This window comes from Cetorhinus maximus, chromosome 25, assembly GCF_964194155.1.
Source record: "Cetorhinus maximus chromosome 25, sCetMax3.hap1.1, whole genome shotgun sequence".
Lineage (NCBI taxonomy): Eukaryota > Metazoa > Chordata > Chondrichthyes > Lamniformes > Cetorhinidae > Cetorhinus > Cetorhinus maximus.
In genome coordinates, this window is record NC_135903.1 from 44,457,134 (window position 1) to 44,476,222 (window position 19,089).

Consider the following 19,089-nt stretch of genomic DNA (forward strand, 5'->3'; position numbering starts at 1 on the left):
CCCAGCAGAGGTGGCGGCACAGTGGTATACAGTCGGGAGGGAGTTACCTTGGGAGTTCTCAACATCAACTCCGGACCCTATGAAGTGTCATGACATCACGGGAAACGTGGGCAAGGAAACCTCCTGCTGATTACCACATCCCGTCCCCCCCCTCAGCTGATGGATCAATGCTCCTCCATGTTGAACATCACCTGGAGGAAACAAGGTGGCAAGGCGCAGAATGTACTCTGGGAGGGGACTTCAATGTCATTCACCAAGAGTGACTCAGTAGCACCACTACTGACCGAGCTGGCCAAGTCCTAAATGACATAGCTGCTAGACTGGGTCTGCGGCAGGTGGTGAGGGGAAAAACATCTTCACCGACCTGCCTGCCGCAGATGCATCTGTCCATGGCAGTATTGGAGGAGTGACCACCGCACAGTCATTGTGGAGATGAAGTCCTGCCTTCACATTGAGGATACCCTCCATCGTGTCGTGTGGCACTACTGACGTGCTAAATGGGATAGATTTCAAACAGATCTAGCAACTCAAGACTGAACATCCATGAGGTGCTGTGGGCCATCAGCAGCAGCAGAATTGCACCTGAACCTCATGGCCCAGCATATCCCCCACACTACCATTACCATCAAGCCAGGGGATCAACTCTGGTTCAACGAAGAGCGCAGGAGCAGCACCAGGCATACCGAAAAATGAGGTGTCAATCTGGTGAAACTATAACACAGGGCTACTTGTGTGCCAAACAGCATAAGCAGCAAGTGATAGACAGGGCTAAGCAATCCCACAACCAATGGATCAGATCTAAGCTCTAGTCCTGTCACATCCAGTCGTGAATGCTGGTAGGCAATTAAACAACTCATTGGAGGAGGAGGCTCCACAAATATCCCCATCCTCAATGATGGAGGAGCCCAGCACATCAGTCCAAAAGATAATTTGCTACAATCTTCAGCCAGAAGTGCCGAGTGGATGATCCATCTCAGTCTCCTCCGGAGGTCCCCAGCATCACAGATGCTAGTCTTCAGCCAATTCGATTTACTCCACGTGATATCAAGAAACGGCAGAAGGTACTGGATACTGCAAAGGCTATGGGCCCTGACAATATTCCAGCAATAGTACTGAATACTTGTGCTCCAGAACTTGCCACACCCCTAGCCAAGCTGTTCCAGTACAACTACAACACTGGCATCTACCCGGCTATGTGGAAAATTGCCCAGTGGTGTCCTGTACACAAAAAGCAGGATAAATCCAACCTGGCCAATTACCGCCTCATCAGTCTACTCTCGATCATCAGTAAAGTAACGGAAGGGGTCATCAACAGTGCTATCAAGCAGCACTTGCTTAGCAATAATCTGCTCACTAACACCCAGTTTAGGTTCCGCCAGAGCCACTCAGCACCTGACCTCATTACAGCCTTGGTTCAAACATGGACAAAAGAGCTGAATTTCCGACGTGAGGTGAGAGTGACTGCCCTTGACATCAAGGCAGTATTTGATTGAGTGTGGCATCAAGGAGCCCTAGCAAAACTGGAGTCAATGGGAATCGAGGGAATAATCTCCGCTGATTGGAGTCATACTTAGCATAAACGAAGATGGTTGTGGTTGTTGGAGGTCAGTCACCTCAGCTCCAGGACATCATTGCAGGAGTTCCTCAGGGTATTGTGCTCTACCCAACCATGTTCAGCTGCTTTATCAATGACCTTCCTTCCATCATAAGGTCAGAAGTGGGGATGTTCGCTGATGATTGCACAATGTTCAACACCATTCGTGACTCCGCAGACACTGAAGCAGTCCATGTCCAATTGCAGCAAGACCTGGACAATATCCAGGCTTGGGCTGACAAATGGCAAGTAATATTCGCACCACACAAGTGTCAGGCAATGACCATCTCCAACAAGAGAGAATCCAACCATCGCCCCTTGATGTTCAATGGCATTACCATCACTGAATCCCCCACTATCAACATCCTGGGGGTTACCATTGACTAGAAACTGAACTGGACTAGCCATATAAATACTGTGGCTACAAGAGCAGGTCAGAGACTGGGAATCGTGCAACGAGTAACTCACCACCTGACTCCCCAAAGCCTGTCCACCATCCACTAGGCACAAGTGAGGAGTGTGATGGAATACTCCCTGTTTGCCTGGATGAATACACTCAAGAAGCTTGACACCATCCAGGACAAAGCACCCCGCTTGATTGACACCACATCCATAAACATTCGCTCCCTCCACCACTGACGCACAGTAGCAACAGTGTGTACCATCTACAAGATGCACTGTAGGAATTCACCAAGGCTCCTTTAACAGCACCTTCCAAACCTACGACCACTATCATTTAGAAGGATAAGGTCAGCAGATAAATGGGAACACCACCACATGGAAGTTCCTCTCCAAGTCACTCACCATTTGACTTGGAAATATATCGCCATTTCGTCTGCTGATAAAGGGAATGTTTTATAAGTCAATCTGTATTAAAGAACAACATTGGAAATAATAGTATTGTACTGTGAAACTGTGGATTAGTGCACATTATGCCCATTATCTTGGGGCAAAATGTGTAGCAATCGTTCGTTACTGGTTAACTTTGTCTCTGTTAACTCGTTAGCAACTGAACCATGAGGTTTGATATGTGACCTAACAGTGAGTTTATTTCATTAGAGTGAACTCCACGTATCAAAGCTATTTCATCATCCTAACATATTGCCATACAAAGCCACCTTGATAGCCAACAATGAAGTTTGGGTAGTGACTCCGTTCATGGCCTACGGTAAGTTTGCTGTGTCTAATACTGTAGACAGTACTGTTTATCAGAGCCAAATTAAAGTTGTTTTTCACATTTTCGAAGGTCAACTTTGAAAATGTGTTTCCAGTTTTCATGTTACTGTCTCTTTTCTCCACCATCTTTGCTGGAGCAAGAAAGAAGACTGGAGATATTAACATTGCATCATTACAGCCCAGATTTCAGACTAAAGATGTATTGAGCAATGTACTATCTCTATGACACAATATTAGGTGTCGGATCACACTGACTGGGGTGGGTCTAAATACTGGCTGGACACTGGAGCATTGATCATTAATTTCTGGAACCTGGTGACAAACTTAGCTCAATGATGGGATGAAAGGCACCTCTGTCCTACTGGCATTAAGGGTTATACATGAAATAATTTGGACAGTGTCAATCCAGTAAAAAATTTCTTATTTTCCCCATTAAATTAAATGTCTAACCCTTGCTGTACCTGTCCTGGGAGTGTTTGATGGGGACAGTGTAGAGGCAGCTTTACTCTGTATCTAACCCCGTGCTGTACCTGTCCTGGGAATGTTTGATATGACTGGTTGTCAGAAATGTAATACCAGCATTTTCCACTAAGTTTTTTTTTACATATGAGGGGCATTATATAAGTGCAACTTACTGGACAAGGAAGCTTTAAAAATTCTCACTGAACCTGTAAAGGTAAACTGCATGATAAAAGTGTGGGTGATTCTATAATAAAATTATCAGATGCTCGACATTGAATGAATCAGGACACCAGTTTGGCATGAGAGGTTATGACATGTTTTCATCCGTGTCTCAGACTATTTCAGTTTGAAAAGCTTTTAATTATTTTATATGGTCTAATCACCAGGTTCTGCTAAAGATCTGATGAACACCCATTTCACAGACGGTCTGAATGAGCCAACAATTGCATACATCCTGCAGGGGGTGCTAAAGGCCTTGGTTTATATTCATAGAATGGGATATGTACACAGGTAATGTACTGTTAGCTCAGATTCCAAACATCGAAATAGATATGCCAACATTGGAAACTGTTTCTATCAACTCTATCCATACCATCATAATTTTAAACATCTCCATCAAATAGCCCATTAATCTCCTCTGTTCTAATCGAGACAGCACAGCCCAATTTTCCTTATTTGTGTTTCTGCATATCAGGCAATGCAATCTCTGTTGTACCCTCTCTATTGCAAATATCTTTCCTATTGTGTGAAGCTCAAAACTACACACACTCCAGCTGTGATGTTACTAAGAATTTATATACATTCCCCATTACATCTCATCTAATTTTATACTCTATACTTCTCATACAACCCAGTATTTCACAGCGTTTAATGCTTTTAGCTGCTTTTTTTTTGTCTTGTGAACTTGAATTCATTAATCCTTGTCCACATCACCCAGCTCTCTCTATTATCCGAGCTGCTATCCTTCAGGCTTCTGAGTGTCAAGTATTCCATATGCCCTCCATATTCGGGGCTGAGCAGCCAGCCATCATAATCTGATTCCAGAATTCTCTCCCAATATCCCTTCATCTTACTTTCTAACCATCTTCAAAAGCTTACCAACTGTGTCAACTTTACTTTCACTCACCACCCTCAATTTTTTTTGGTGCATATTCAGTGTCCAATTGTCCTGTAAAGCACTTTGGGACTCACTCCTACGTTACAAGCACTGTATAAATGGAAGTCGTTATTGTGTCAACTGACTGAATAGTGAGATTGTTGGCTCGGACACGCTGGAAGAATGGCAAATCACACAATGGCATTGATTCAATTCCCATAACAAATTAATTTAGTGAGTATCATGTTCCCCCTGTGGGGAGGTGGAGGAATGTTAAACCTTCCCAGCTAGGGGAACCTCCAAGTCTGGCACAAACCACAACAAAACACTATCATGGACTTTCATATGCCCACTTCCCTGTAGGTTTTAATCACAGGGATCTGGCTGATGTATAGATTTTCAGGGTGTTTCCAAGCTATACAAACCTACAAGCTACCCTGTCAGTTAGTAAAGTGTGTATATAATATCCCATCCATTGACTCAATGATAGATCTCCCAGGTCTTTGTTATTTTTTTCTTCCTCTCCTCACTTCTTGATAGGGCTCTTAACTGCAAACGTACACTTGGTCAGCAAACTTACTTGAAAGGGCCTAATCAGGTCAGAATATTATGCCAACAAGCTTATTGACAGATCTTTTAAATCAGACCATCTTACGGTTGCAGGCAGCATAGTTAATTATTAATAATGATTAATCATTGTTAATTATTTTGTTCTCAGGCTATGATGGAATAAGGTTGAATTTATTGCTCATCCAAATTGTTTCTGCGAATATGTTGGTGGCTGTTCCATGTCATGGCTACTTGTGCAACTAAGTTTCTTGCTAGGCTGCTTCAGAGGACATTAAGAGTCAAGCATGTAACGTGGGGCTGGAGACACGTGTAGCATGAAAGAGTCAGGACAGCAGCTTTCCTCCCCTGAGGGACACTAGTGAAGCAGTTACAATAATGCAGCAGGTTCTCAGTATTTGTTGTGGTACCAAACCAAAAATGTCTAAATTTATAGAACTCAGTTGCCCAACTTGGTATGGTTGCTCTAAGCTAATGGTCCATGTCAATTGTATCAATTGAAGTTAGTACTTACTGGTGTAAGGCATTGATCGGATGGTTACTGAAGAATGTTTAAAGAGACACTTGCTGAAGCTGGTTGAGTGAAGTCAGGATATTTATACCTTTAATCTTTCACTCTGTGAATAAATCTATCTAAAGTAAAGACTGGCTTTGGACTCATCCTTCACCAACTGATTATCAGGAGTATGCCAGTCTAGTCACATCATCAATACACTAGAAAACAACTTGCCAATGTAGATCGCAATCCCCTTCGCTGACAACTGTATGTGATTCTCTGAGACTGCGGTAGGAGGCAGCATCGATACCTTGGAGAGAATCCATGATATTTGATGTTCAGCTGCCCCTTCCCTCATTCCCCATTGGAGTTAAAGCAGCAACCAGCCTTTCACCAACATTTTCAGCAGGACTATTTTTAGCAGCAGGTTGGGGAATTGCTAGAAGCTATTAAGACCCCGTGAAGCATGTTGGAAATAGCTACGAAAAGCAAGACTGCCTTTAAATGTCCTACTGCTCGACTAAGGTCAGGAGCCCATTGTAACTTCTCAGCCTAATTTCTACACAGAAGTACTGCTTTGCTGTTTTATCTGACACCACACTAGTTGGAAGGAGAATGCTGAGAATACAGGAGCTCAGAGAGGTGGCGAGTTATTATGCAACTTTAAAAGTTTACTGTTTTGAGGCACAGACTTGAAGAACACAAGGACAAAGTGACATATAGCTAAAGAGCTTGCTAGGTACATTCTACATTGTTACCATCCTGCAGCGAAGAACCCCAGGTGTAGGTTAAAGGCCGTTCCAACTTTACCACAGCTACTACCAGAGCATCTTGCAATCAAATTCCAGTTGATTCACTGTATTTGTGAGGCTGCCACATGGAGAGTGAACCTGATGTTTTCTGAGTGTCTGGATTTGACTTCTACATCATGTCTTGGTAGGGCTATATGATAACTGGAATTACACTCCCCTTGTTTCCACCATTAATTGGACTACATTGGCCTACTGTTCCTGTATGAGGAGAATGGCTAAATTAAGAGAGATTGCATACCTTGCATGTCCTAGCTAATATTTATTCCTCATTGAACATAACTTTAAGAAAATAACCTAGCCATTATCACATTGCTGTTTATAGAATCTTGCTGAGCACAAATTGGCTGCCATGTTTCCCACAGTGACTACACTTCAAAAGTATTGCATTAGCTATAATCTGCTTTGAGAAATCCAGAGGGCATGAATGGTGTTATAGAACTGCAAGTCTTTTTTCTTATTGTCCTCCTTTAAATGATATGCAACCTATATACACAGCAATCCCATCCCCTCAAACCTTCTAAAGTGTAGTTTCAGTTAAACTTTAGTTCACTTTAAGTTTGCATAAGTGCAAAGCCATGGTAGGAGATAAGAAACAGCCCAATCAATCTATAATGTCACAGAAATTGTGAGCTAAGTTCATTTAAAACCAATCAGCTTCTTGACACATTAATATGATAACATACTTGTTCCCCAACTACTCCCCTGTAGAGATTTCTTCACCCAACACTTCCGGTCTGCACAACATCGTAAGACAACAGTAACTTGTATTTAAATAGCACCTCCAATGTGACATAACATTCTAAGCTTCCTTATTAATGGTACTGTTCCCGAATCTAAGGAATTTTGGAAAATCATAGCCAGCACATCCACTATATCTGCAGCTCTCTCTCTTAGAGCCCTAGACAAAGAACAAAGAAAAGTACAGCACAGGAACAGGCCCTTCGGCCCTCCAAGCCTGCGCTGATCATATTGCCTGTCAAACTAAAACATTTTGCACTTCCGGGGTCCGTATCCCTTTATTCCCATCCTATTCATGTATTTGTCAAGCTGCCTCTTAAACACCACTATCGTACCTGCTTCCACCACCTCCTCTGGCAGCGAATTCCAGACCCTCTCTGCCCTCTGCGTAAAAAAACTTGCCCCGCACATCTCCTCTAAAGTTTTCTCCTCTCACCTTAAATCTATGTCCCCTAGTAATTGACTCTTCCACCCTGGGAAAAAGCTTCTGACTATCTACTCTGTCCATGACACTCATAATTTTGTAAACTTCTATCAAGTCGCCCCTCAATCTCTGTCACTGTAGTGAGAACAATCCGAGTTTCTCCAACCTCTCCTCATAGCTAATAACCTCCAGATCAGGCAGCATCCTGGTAAACCTCCTCTGCACCCTCTCCAACATCTCCATATCCTTCTGGTAATGTGGCGACCAGAATTGCACGCAATATTCCAAGTGTGGCCTAACCAAGGTTCGAGACAGCTGCAGCATGACTTCCCAGCTTTTATACTCAATACCCCTGCCGATGAAGGCAAGCATGCCATATGCCTTCCTGACTACCTTATCCACCTGCGTTGCCACTTTCAGTGACCTGTGGACCTGTACACCCAGATCCCTCTGCCCGTCGATGCACTTAAGGGTTCTGCCATTTACTGTATAATTCCTGTCTGTATTAGACCTTCCAAAATGCATTACCTCGCATTTGTCCGGATTAAACTCCATCTGCCATTTCTCCGTCCAGGTCTCCAACCGATCTATATCCCGTTGTATCCTTTGACAATCCTCTTCACTATCTGCAACTCCTCCAACCTTAGTGTCGTCTGCAAACTTACTAATTAGCCCAGTTACATTTTCCTCCAAATCATTTACGTGTACTACAAACAGCAAAGGTCCCAGCACTGATCCCTGCAGAACACCAGTAGTCACAGCTCTCCATTCAGAAAAGCACCCTTCCACTGCTACCCTCTGTCTTCTATGACCAAGCCAATTCTGTATCCATCTTGCGACTGATCCGGTGCGACTTTACCTTCTGTACCAGTCTGCCATGAGGGACCTTGTCAAAGGCCTTGCTGAAATCCATGTAGATAACATCCACTGCCCTTCCATCGTCGATCATCTTTGTCACTTCCTCGAAAAACTCGATCAAGTTAGTGAGACACGACCTCCCCCTCACAAAACCATGCTGCCTCTCACTAATACGCCCATTTGCGTCCAAATGGTAGTAAATCCTGTCAAGAAGAATCTTCTCCAATAATTTCCCTACCACTGACCTAAGGCTCACCGGCCTGTAATTTCCTGGATTATCCCTGCTACCCTTCTTAGACAAAGGAACAACATTGGCCATTCTCCAGTCCTCTGGGACCTCATCCATAGCCAGTGAGGATACAGAGATTTCTGTCAAGGTCCCAGCAATCTCCTCCCTTGCCTCCCTCAGTACTCTGGGATAGATCCCATCTGGCCCAGGGGACTTATCCACCTTAATATTCTTCAAGACGCCTAACACCTCTTTTTTGATCTCAACATGATCCAGGCTATCTACACACTCTTCCCTAGACAAATCGACCGCCAAGTCCTTCTCTGTAGCCATCAGGTCTGGGGATTTGTAGGATTTTACTCCCTTAGGTTGTCCAGTACTTTTTCTCTGCTGATATTAATTTCTTCACTTTTTAGCCCCTAGATATAAAACTTGCGCCCTCTACTATGAAGACCGACATAATATTTGTTCAATGCTTCTCCCATTTCCTCATTCCTCATGATGATTTCTTCTGTCTCTGCTTCTAAGCGGCCAAAGTTTACTCTTCCTCCTTATATATTTATAGAGGTCTTACAATCTGTTTTAATATTTATGGCAGTTTACTCTCATTTTATCTTTCCTCTTTTTATCTTTTTGATAGCCCTCTGCTGGTTTCTAAAACACTCCCAATCCTCAGAATTACCACTCTTTTTTGCAATATTGTAAGTCTCTTTTTTAAAATCTAACACTATATCCTTAACTTCCTGATTGAGCCATGGATGGGTCTTTCTTGCTGAGTTTTGTTTTCAATGGAATATATTTTTGTTGAAGATTTTGAATTGTTTCTTTAAATGTTTCCGACTATTCATTTACCCCCATACTTTTTAGTCTATTTACCCAATTAACCTTAGCCAGTTCTCCCCTCATACCTATGTAATTGGCTTTGTTTAAGTTTAAGATTCTTGTTTGTGACTGGAGTACCTCACTTTCAAACTAAACCTGGAATTCAATGGTATTATGATCACTATTTCCCAGTAGATCTTTTACTATGACATTACTAATTAACCTCGTTTCATTACACAATACTAGATCCCAGCTTTATCCCCAGTGGTTTCCACACGTATTGTTCCAAGAAACTGTTATAAAAACATTCTACAAACTCATCTTCAAGACCACTGTTGCCAATTTGATTGTCTCAGTCATTATGAAGATATATATGAATGATGGGTGCCACCATCTTACCTCCAGCCTCCTGTCCACCCACTCCAGTCCTTTTGGATTTATACCGAGTTTAAATCCCCACCGGAGCTGCGGGTAAAGACTCGAAGCCGCGAGTGAAAATCCTCAGCCTTGGATAAAGGCAGAATTCGAGGTAAATTCAGCCGGGAATGCGCTGGAAGAAGGAATTAATGCGCAGGCTTGGCCCTGGACACTAGGCCCGAGCTGCTACTCCCCTCGACCTCAGGCCAGATTCAGCTGGGTATAAAGAGTGAGAATTCAGCGAGGAGAGGCAGTCGGGAATCTGAAAACAGCGCGAGTGGAGAGGCAGTCGGGAGTATGTAAACAGAGGCAGCTGGTAGTGGAGAGCCAGAGCAGATGAGGACCTGGAGGCCGTAACCATCACCTGGAAGAGTGGGCAAAAAGAGGGCCCAGAGACAGCAATCACCACCCAGAAGGGCAGTTGAGGACCCGGAGGCAGGAATCACCACCTGATGGTTACTGCCCAGAGTGGCGCAGCACAGGCCAACAGCGAGATTGCAAGGCCACCACCTGCTCTTTGAATCCCAGGGAGAGAGATCCTGTGCAAAGGAGAAAAGAGGACAGTAGGACTGTGTGTCTGTATGTCCTAGGCCCACACAGTGGAGCCTGGTCTCTAATCGTCTCAGGCCCCCTTGCCACTGGACTGAGGCCTCGCTCTGTCAAACCCGTTTGGTAGCTGGTGTGCAACAGCCACTCCATGTTAAAAGAACCCACACACAGGCATCTTCCACCCCCTTTAAAATGAAGTCCAGGACCTGGAATGTTAGGTCCCTCATGGACAACCCCAACAGCGACAGACCAGATCGATGTACTGCTACCGTTGCCTGGGAGCTCAGATGTTTTGACATTGACAGTGCCGCCTTAAGTGAGATCCAGCTGGCAGGAGAAAGCCAGCTGCAGGAACAAGGTGGTGGTTACACCTTCTGGAAGGATAAACCAGTAGAAGATCACTGCCTCTATGGGGTTGGCTTCGCCATTAAAAACGAGCTAGTTGGCCATCTCCGAGACGTCACTTGTGGGATAAACAAGCACCTCATGACCCTTCAGCTCACCCTAGCTGAGCCAATGTGCTACAATCGTCAGCACGTACGCCCCAACACTGGATGCGATGGACGAGTCCAAAGAGGAATTTTACTCCAGCCTCAAAATCCCTGGCCCAAGTCACAGCGGGCAATAAGCTGATCCCCCTTGGCAACTTCAGTGCCAGAGTTGGGAATGACACAGACCTCTGGGGAGATGTAATTGGCAGAGAGGGAATAGGGAAATCCAACGCCAATGGTACCCAGCTCCTGACAAAATGCCTGGAACACGGCCTTGTCATAACCAACACCTTGTTCTGTCAGAGACAAGTACAAGGCCTCATGGCAACATCCTTGCACCAAGCACTGGCACCTGTTCGACTAGGTCATTGTCCGAGCGAGCAACCGCAAGCACATCCATGTCACCCGTGCCTTGATGGGTGCCAACTGCTGGACGGAGCACCACCTAATTCGCTCCATCATCAACATCAATGCAGCCCCAAAGCAACGATGGCAACAAAAACAATGTCGCAGGAAAATCAACACTGGCACTGAAGGCCCCTGATGAGAGAGCTCTATTCAGCCAGCGCCTCACTGCCAACCTGGCAACTCCCGGTGACCCAGAGATAGTGTCCACAGCACCTGGTCTGCCCTCGAGGCCTCCATCAGCACCTGCGAAGAGATGCTTGGTCACTCGATCAGGAAACACCAAGGCTGGTTCAATGAGAACAAACAGGAGATCCAGGAGTTGATAAGCCGTAAGCGCAAGGCATTTCTGAACCTGAAACAGCCACCCAACCCGAGAGCAAATAAGCAGCCCAACAGACGGCTGAAGTCCAGCAAAAAACCCACAACCTAAAGAACAGATGGGTGGAGAAAGTGCAGGAGATCCAACAGTTAACTAACAACCGTGACGTGCGAGGCTGCTTTAGCACAGTCTAGACCACTTACAGCCCAAGCACCCAAGGCCCCACTCCACTGCTGGCCAAGAACGGAGAGGTGCTCATCAAGGACAGAGAGGCAGTCAGCACCCGCTGGAAGGAGCACGTCAAAGATCATCTTAACAGAGACTCTGTCTTCGACGCGAGGCGATGCTTGTAACTGCGCACATTCGGAGGCTGAGCTCCAAGCCATTGCCAAACCTTCACCAAGGCATATGAGAGCATAGGCCTTACACGAAACCTCTGTAAGACAAAGGTCCACCGCCAACCTGCCCTCTCCACACCACCCCTGCCCCCCAATTATCAAAATCCACGACGAGGCCTTGGACAACGTGAACCACTTTCCATACCTTGGGAGCTACTGTGAACAAGGGGAGAAATTGACAGCGAGGTTCAACACCACGTTCAGTGTGCCAGCACACCTTTAGCCGCCTGAGGAAGAGAGTGTTGGAGACCAGGACCTCAAACCCAGCACTAAGCTCATGGTTTACAGAGTAGTAGTAACACCCGCCCTCCTATATGGCTCAGAGACATGGACCATGTGCAGCAGGCACCTCAAACCTATGGACACGTACCACCAGCACTGCTTCTGCAAATCCATTGACAGGATAGGTGCACCAACGTCAGTGTTCCCGCTCAGGCCAACATCCACAGAGTCCAAGCATCGACCACGCTCGATCAGCTCCTCTGGGCAGGCCACATCGTCCGCATATCTGACACGAGACTCCCGAAACAAGTGCTCTACTTGGAGCTTTGACACGGCAAGCAAACCCCAGGAGAGCAGAGGAAACGCTTTAAGGGCACCCTCAAAGCCTCCTTGAAAAAGTGCAACATCCCCGCCGACATCTGGGAATCCCTGGCCCAAGACAGCCCGAAGTGGAGGGACAGCATCCGGGAATGAGCTGAACACCTCGAGTCTCATCGCCAAGGGCTAGCTGAAGTCAAGCGTCAACAACGAAACGAGCACGCAGCACCCCACCCACCTACCACCGTCTGCCCCGCCTGTGACAGAGACTGTAGGCCGTGCATTGGACTCTTTAGTCACCTGAGAATTCATTTTTAGTGTGGAAGTAAGCCATCCTCGACCCTGAAGGACTGCCTAAAAATATGAAGATTAAAGTCCCCCACAATTATTACATTTCCTTTGTTACAAGCTCCAATAATTTCTTATTTAATGCTCTGTCCAACAGTATAACTATTGTTGGGGGCCTATAAACTACTCCCACCAGTGTTTTCTGACTCTTGTTATTCCTAATTTCCACCCACGCTGATTGTACTTCATGATCTGAGGCCAGATTTTTTCTCACTAATGACCTTATGCAATCTTATACTATCAGGGCTACCCCTCCCTTATCATTCTGTCTCTTTATGAAATATTCTGTACCCAGGAATATTTATTTCCCAACTTTGGTCAAATTGTAACCATGCCTCTGAAATTGCAATTAAATATATATTATTTGCCTCTATTTGTGCTGTTAGTTCATCTAACTTGTTGCAGATGCTTTGTGCATTCAGATAAATAACCTTTTAATTTCAAATTTTTACTTCTATTCCCTTCAATGTCCTATTCACTTCAATGTCTTTGTTCACCGATGTACAATTTTTGTTAAACTCTTTATCATGCCCCACGTTGCTTGTCTTTACCCACATTGATACACTGTTCCAATGCCTCAACCTTTCTCTTTAGATTCCTAAATAGCCCCCCACACAGAAACCCTCCCCTTCTCCCCCATTAGTTTAAAACCCCGTCCACAGCCCTAGTCATACGATTGGCCAGGACACTGGGCCCAGCCGGGTTTATGGAGCCCATCCCAACAGATTAGCACTCACTTCCCTGAGCACTGATGCCAGCACCCAATGAATCAAAGTCCCTTTTTCCCACACCACTGAGCCATGTGTTTAATTCTCTAATCTGTTTGACCCTTTGCCAATTGGCACGTGGCTCAGGTAACAATCCAGAGATGATTATACCTTTGATGTTCTGCATTTTAATTTGGATCCTAACCACTCAAATTCTCTTGGGTAGAACCAGGAATGATGTTCCACTATGTCGTTGGTTTCCACGTGGACCATGACAACAGGATCTTCCCCCTCCAAGTTCCTCTCCAGCTGCGAGGAAATATCCTTTAACCCTGGCACCGGGCAGGCAACACAACTTTCAGAGCTCCTGGTTGCTGCTGCAGAGAACTGTATCTATCGCGCTCGTTATACTGTCTCCTATCACTACCATATTCCTCTTTGCTTCCAGTATGAATGAATGCCCTAGTTTAGAGAGAGTAGAGAAACCAACCAATGTTTGACCCACTTTCTTATATTACACTTTTTTTTCCTTTTTCTAACCTGCGCACTCTGATTCCCACTGACTCCCTGCTGCTGCTTTTCACTCGAGCACTGTTCTCTCTCAGGCTCACTCACTGTAATGGCAAGTGACATAGAGTAAAATCAACAAACTGTAAATACAGCCATCTTATTTCCTTCCTTCCTTTTCAGGAGTGTTCAAGCCAGTCACATTCTAATATCGTCAGATGGACAGGTCTATTTATCAGGACTCCGCAGTATTTTCAGTATGATCAGCCATGGGCAGCGGCTACGCGTGATCCATGACTTCCCAAAATACAGTGTTAAAATATTACCATGGCTAAGCCCCGAGCTGCTTCAACAGGTAAGTTCACACCTGCTTTAAACAAACTCTTCTAACAGATTGAGTGACAGGAAGTTGGAAGCTTTGGGTGGGTGTAATAGTGACCAGACTAACCCCTGGTACATGTATTCTACAGGAACCATGCAACATTTATAGAGGAGATACAGCTTGCCCTGGTCTCAAAAGTTTGCTGCAATAGTGAAGATACAGCTTTCAGGGTTAAAATTTCACCCAAAACCTATGCTTCTGATGTGCACGTTGGGCTGCGTTTTATTATTATAATCTTGCCGGTATAGTACTAGAAAGCATAACAAAATCAGTCTAGTCTGATAAATCTTCATTTTTATTATTTGCTGGTGCATGTTCAAATATGTTTAACGTAACTAAACCAGGAATGATGTTCCGCTATGTAGTTGGTTTCCGCGTGGACCGTGACAACAGGATCCTCCCCCTCCAAGTTCCTCTCCAGCAGCGAGGAAATATCCTTTAACCCTGGCACCGGGCAGGCAACACAACTTGCAGAGCTCCTGGTTGCTGCTGCAGAGAACTGTATCTATCGCCCTCTCTATACTGTCTCCTATCACTACCATATTCCTCTTTGCTTCTAGTATGAATTATGAATTAATCAGAATTCTGCTGAGTAAAATTGAAAGACCCCTGATTATTAGTGGCAAGAGAGTTTCTATAGGCTGCGTGCCTACTGCTAGCCAGTTAGTTCAATGATGATGGCCTGTCTCTGACAAAACGCTAGAGTTGGTGCCAAGATTCCAATGGACTTTACACTGATATTTCCTGCCCAGTTGATTCCATGCTTTCACCTCCAGGCCTGTAGATTCATGCAACCCCAGATTGAAAAGCAATGCTTGCCTTAATGCTCCTCCTGTTCTTGGTCAGGAGTTTGGTGCCCCTATATTCAGTTTGCACTCAGAATACGCCTCCTTGTTTATGCACTTGCTTGCAATTGTTGGTTACTGATTCTGAGAACAAAGTGTGAGTGTGGAATGATTTTTCTTAATTAAGTCATGGGATGTGGGTTTCACTGGCAAGGTTGGTATTTATTTCCCATCCCTCATTGCCTTTGAGAAGGGGGTGGTGAGCTATCTTCTTGAACCGCTGTGGTCTGAGCGATGTAGATACTTCACAGTGCTGTTGTTACAGAAAGAACGTTCAGCGTTTTAAACTGGAAATACAGTCTCGCGCTGTCTGATTATTTCTTCCCAGATAGCCTGTGTATTTCTGTAGCAGGAAGGAAAACTAAGGGCAGATACTCCCCCTCCCCCTCATCAGTGCCACACAACAGACTTGTGAGAAAAGTTAAAAGCTAAAAGCTACTGCGGATGCTGGAAATCCAAAACAAAAACAGAATTACCTGGAAAAACTCAGCAGGTCTGGCAGAATCGGTGGAGAAGAAATCAGTTAACGTTTCGAGTCTTCACGACTTCTGCCGAAGGGTCGTGAAGACTCGAAACGTTAACTGATTTCTTCTCCACCGATGCTGCCAGACCTGCTGAGTTTTTCCAGGTAATTCTGTTTTTGTTTTGTGAGAAAAGTTATTGCTCAAGGAATAAAAGAGACAGTAGCAACGTGGATACAAAATTGGCTGAATAATAGGAAACAGAGTAATAGTTGATGGATATTTTTTGAGCTGGATGAAGGTTTGTAGTGGAGTTCCCCAGGGTATTGGGACTCTTGGTTTTCCTGATATATTAATGATCTAGATCTTGGTGTGCAGAGGACAATTTCAAAGTTTGCGGGTGACACGAAGCTTGGGAGTGTTGTGAACTGTGAGGAGGATGGTGTGGAACTTCAAGAGGACATAGACAAGTTGGTGGAGTGGGCAGATAGATAGCAGATGAAGTTCAATGCAGAGAAGTGTGAGGTGATACATTTTGGTAGGAAGAACATGGACAGGCAATGTAAAATAAGGGGTGAAATTTTGAAGAGAACACAGGAGCAGAAAGACCAGGAGGTGGAGAAAGCAGTTAATAAAGCATATAGTACCCTGGGCTTTATTAATAGGGGCATAGAATACAAGAGCAAGGAGGTTATGCTGAATTTATATAAGACATTCGTTAGACCTCAGCTGGAGTATTGTGTACACTTCTGGCACCACATTATAGGAAGGATGTGAACACATTGGAGAGAGTACAGAAGAGGTTTACAAGAATGGTTTCAGGGATGAGAAACTTCAGCTATGAGGAGAGATTGGAGAGGTTGGGACTGTTCTCCTTGGAGAGAAGGTGGCTAAGAGGAACTATAGAGATGTTCAAAATCATGAGGGGGCTGGACAAAGTAAATAGGAAGAAGCTGTTCCCACTCATAAAAGGATCAAGAACGAGAGGGCACAGACTTAGTGATTTGAAAAGAAGCAAATGTGACATGAGAAATTTTTTCTCACAGCAAGTGGTTCGGGTCTGGAATGCACTGCCTGGAAGTGTGGTGGAGGAAGGTTCAATCGAGGCATTCGAGGACATTAGATGACTGTTTGAATAGAAGCAATGTGTAGGGGTACGGGGAAAATAAAGGGCAATGGCACTAGGTCATAATGCTCATTTGGAGAGCTGGCGCAGACATGATGGGCCAAATGGCCTCCTTCTGTGCCATTAAAATTCTGAGATTCCAGGATTTTCAGCCGGCAACAATGAAGGAATGGTGATAGTTCCATGTTAGAGTGGTTTGTAGTGAAAAGTTTGTTACTGAACTAGTGGTGCTTCCATTCACAATGATGAGGGGGAATATCTGCCCTTAGCCTGTATATTACTGTAGCAGGAAGGAATACTATCTGGAAAGAAATATCCAGACAATGTGAGACTGTACTTCCAGTTTAAAACGTTGAACATTCTTTCTGTAGCAACTGTTGTTTTAGGGTGAGGTTACTTTTGCATTCTAGCAAAATTGGGCTGACACGTGGCAAGTAACATTTTAGTCACACAAGTGCCAGACAATGACCAACAAGAGAGAATCTAACCAACACCCCTTGACATTCAATGGCATTACCTTCACTGAATCTCCTGCTATCAACATCCTGGGGGTTACCATTGACAGAAACTGAACTGGACTAGCCATATAAATACTGTGGGTACAAGAGTAGGTCAGAAGTTAGGAATCCTATGGCGAGTAACTTACCTCCTGACTCCCCAAAACCTGACAACCATCTACAAGGCACAAGTCAGGAGTGTGATGGCATACTCCTCACTTGCCTGGATGAGTGCAGCTCCCACAACACCCAAGAAGCTTGACACCGTCCAGGACAAAGCAGCCCGCTTGATTGGCACCATATCCACAAACATTCACTCCCTCCACCACCGACGTACAGTAGAAGCAGTGTGTACCATCTACAAGATGCACTGCAGCAACTCACCAAGGCTCCTTAAGCAGCACCTCCCAAACCCACAAACGCCACCATCTCGAAGGACAAGGGCAGCAGATAGATGGGAACACCACCATCTGGAAGTTCCCCTCCAAGTCACTCACTATCCTGCTTTGGAAATATATCCGCTCCTTCACTGTTGCTGGGTCAAAATCCTGGAACTCCCTCCCAAACAGCACGGTGGGTGTACCTACACTACATGGACTGCAGCGGGTCAAGAAGGCAGCTCACCCCCACCTTCAAGGGCAACGAGGGATGGGCAATATATGTTGGCATAGCCAGCAACACCCACATCCTGTAAATGATTTTAAAAAGTCAGGGCCCCTGCCCAGAATTCCAAGATAGATGGTGTTCATTACCCTGTTGTTTTGAAGACAGCTGGGTCACTGTTTGAAATCACTGCCACTGTGTTCACTTAGGAGTAGGATTCTCATTAAATTGGCAGAGACCAGGAGGATGGGGTGGGATTGGGGTTAGGTCATGAGGAATCGATGAATACTGGAGCCCTGCACCCTCATTCTTAGGATGGAGGTTGTGTGAAGTAGCTATTTATTTATTCACTGTATCACGGGTTTATTACTCCAGTAATCTGAATTTAAGCCTTTCAGTAGAGCGAGCCAGATCCTATGATCCTAGCAGCTGATCATGGGTTCCCCAGTCACCGAGTTCCATTTGCATGGTGGTTGATCATTTGGAAACTTTGTATTAATGCCTTGTTATAATATTTACAGCTGCTCACTGAAGTGTCCTGGAACCTTTTGTTCCCTTCCTTCCTGTAGAATCTGCAGGGTTATGATGCCAAATCTGATATATACAGCCTGGGAATAACGGCCTGCGAGCTGGCTAATGGGCATGTTCCTTTCAAAAATATGCCTGCAACTCAGGTATGTGTGTTATAATGTACTCAGCACTGCTTACTATAGGTACAGACTGCAGCATGAGATTGGCACATCACAGGGCTCTGATAATATAATGATCAATTGACTGTGGAGAAAAATAAAGGAAGGTTTAATTGGCAGGTTGAGAATTGTTGTTAACATTTGTCACAGGTAGAGTTCAATTCAACCACAGAATACTCACTTTCTTCCCTTTTTAGCTTCATAAAATGAAATTTGATCTAACCAGGATGTTGTTGTTCATCATGCGGTTAGCAAAACTAACTCAGGCCTAGTTGGATTGAGAATCAATTTCCAGAACCAACATAAGCCAGTCTTTACAATTCCATACACCAAAGTCTTAAAGTTGAATATAGGAGCAGAAGTAGGCCATTCAGCCCATCAAGCCTGCTCAGCCATTCAATTAGAACATTTTCCCATGCTACCCCAAACTCCTTGATGTTATTAGTATCTAGAAATCTATTGAGTTCTGTCTTGAACATATCCAGTGTCTGAGCTTCCACAGCCCTCAGCGTTGAAGAAGTCCAAAGA

At 44.8% G+C, this 19,089-nt stretch overlaps 1 protein-coding gene across 3 annotated transcripts in view; it reads left to right on the forward strand.

Annotated features, from left to right (window-relative positions):
- strada (STE20 related adaptor alpha) overlaps window positions 1-19,089 on the forward strand; it is a 94,932-nt gene that overhangs the window by 68,650 nt on the left and 7,193 nt on the right. For all 3 annotated transcript variants that reach the window (XM_078529877.1, XM_078529880.1, XM_078529878.1), the window contains 4 exons: window positions 2,654-2,762; window positions 3,619-3,742; window positions 14,142-14,313; window positions 18,442-18,546. In XM_078529877.1, coding sequence (XP_078386003.1) covers window positions 2,654-2,762; window positions 3,619-3,742; window positions 14,142-14,313; window positions 18,442-18,546 — 510 coding nt within the window. The remainder of the gene's footprint in view (window positions 1-2,653; window positions 2,763-3,618; window positions 3,743-14,141; window positions 14,314-18,441; window positions 18,547-19,089) is intronic.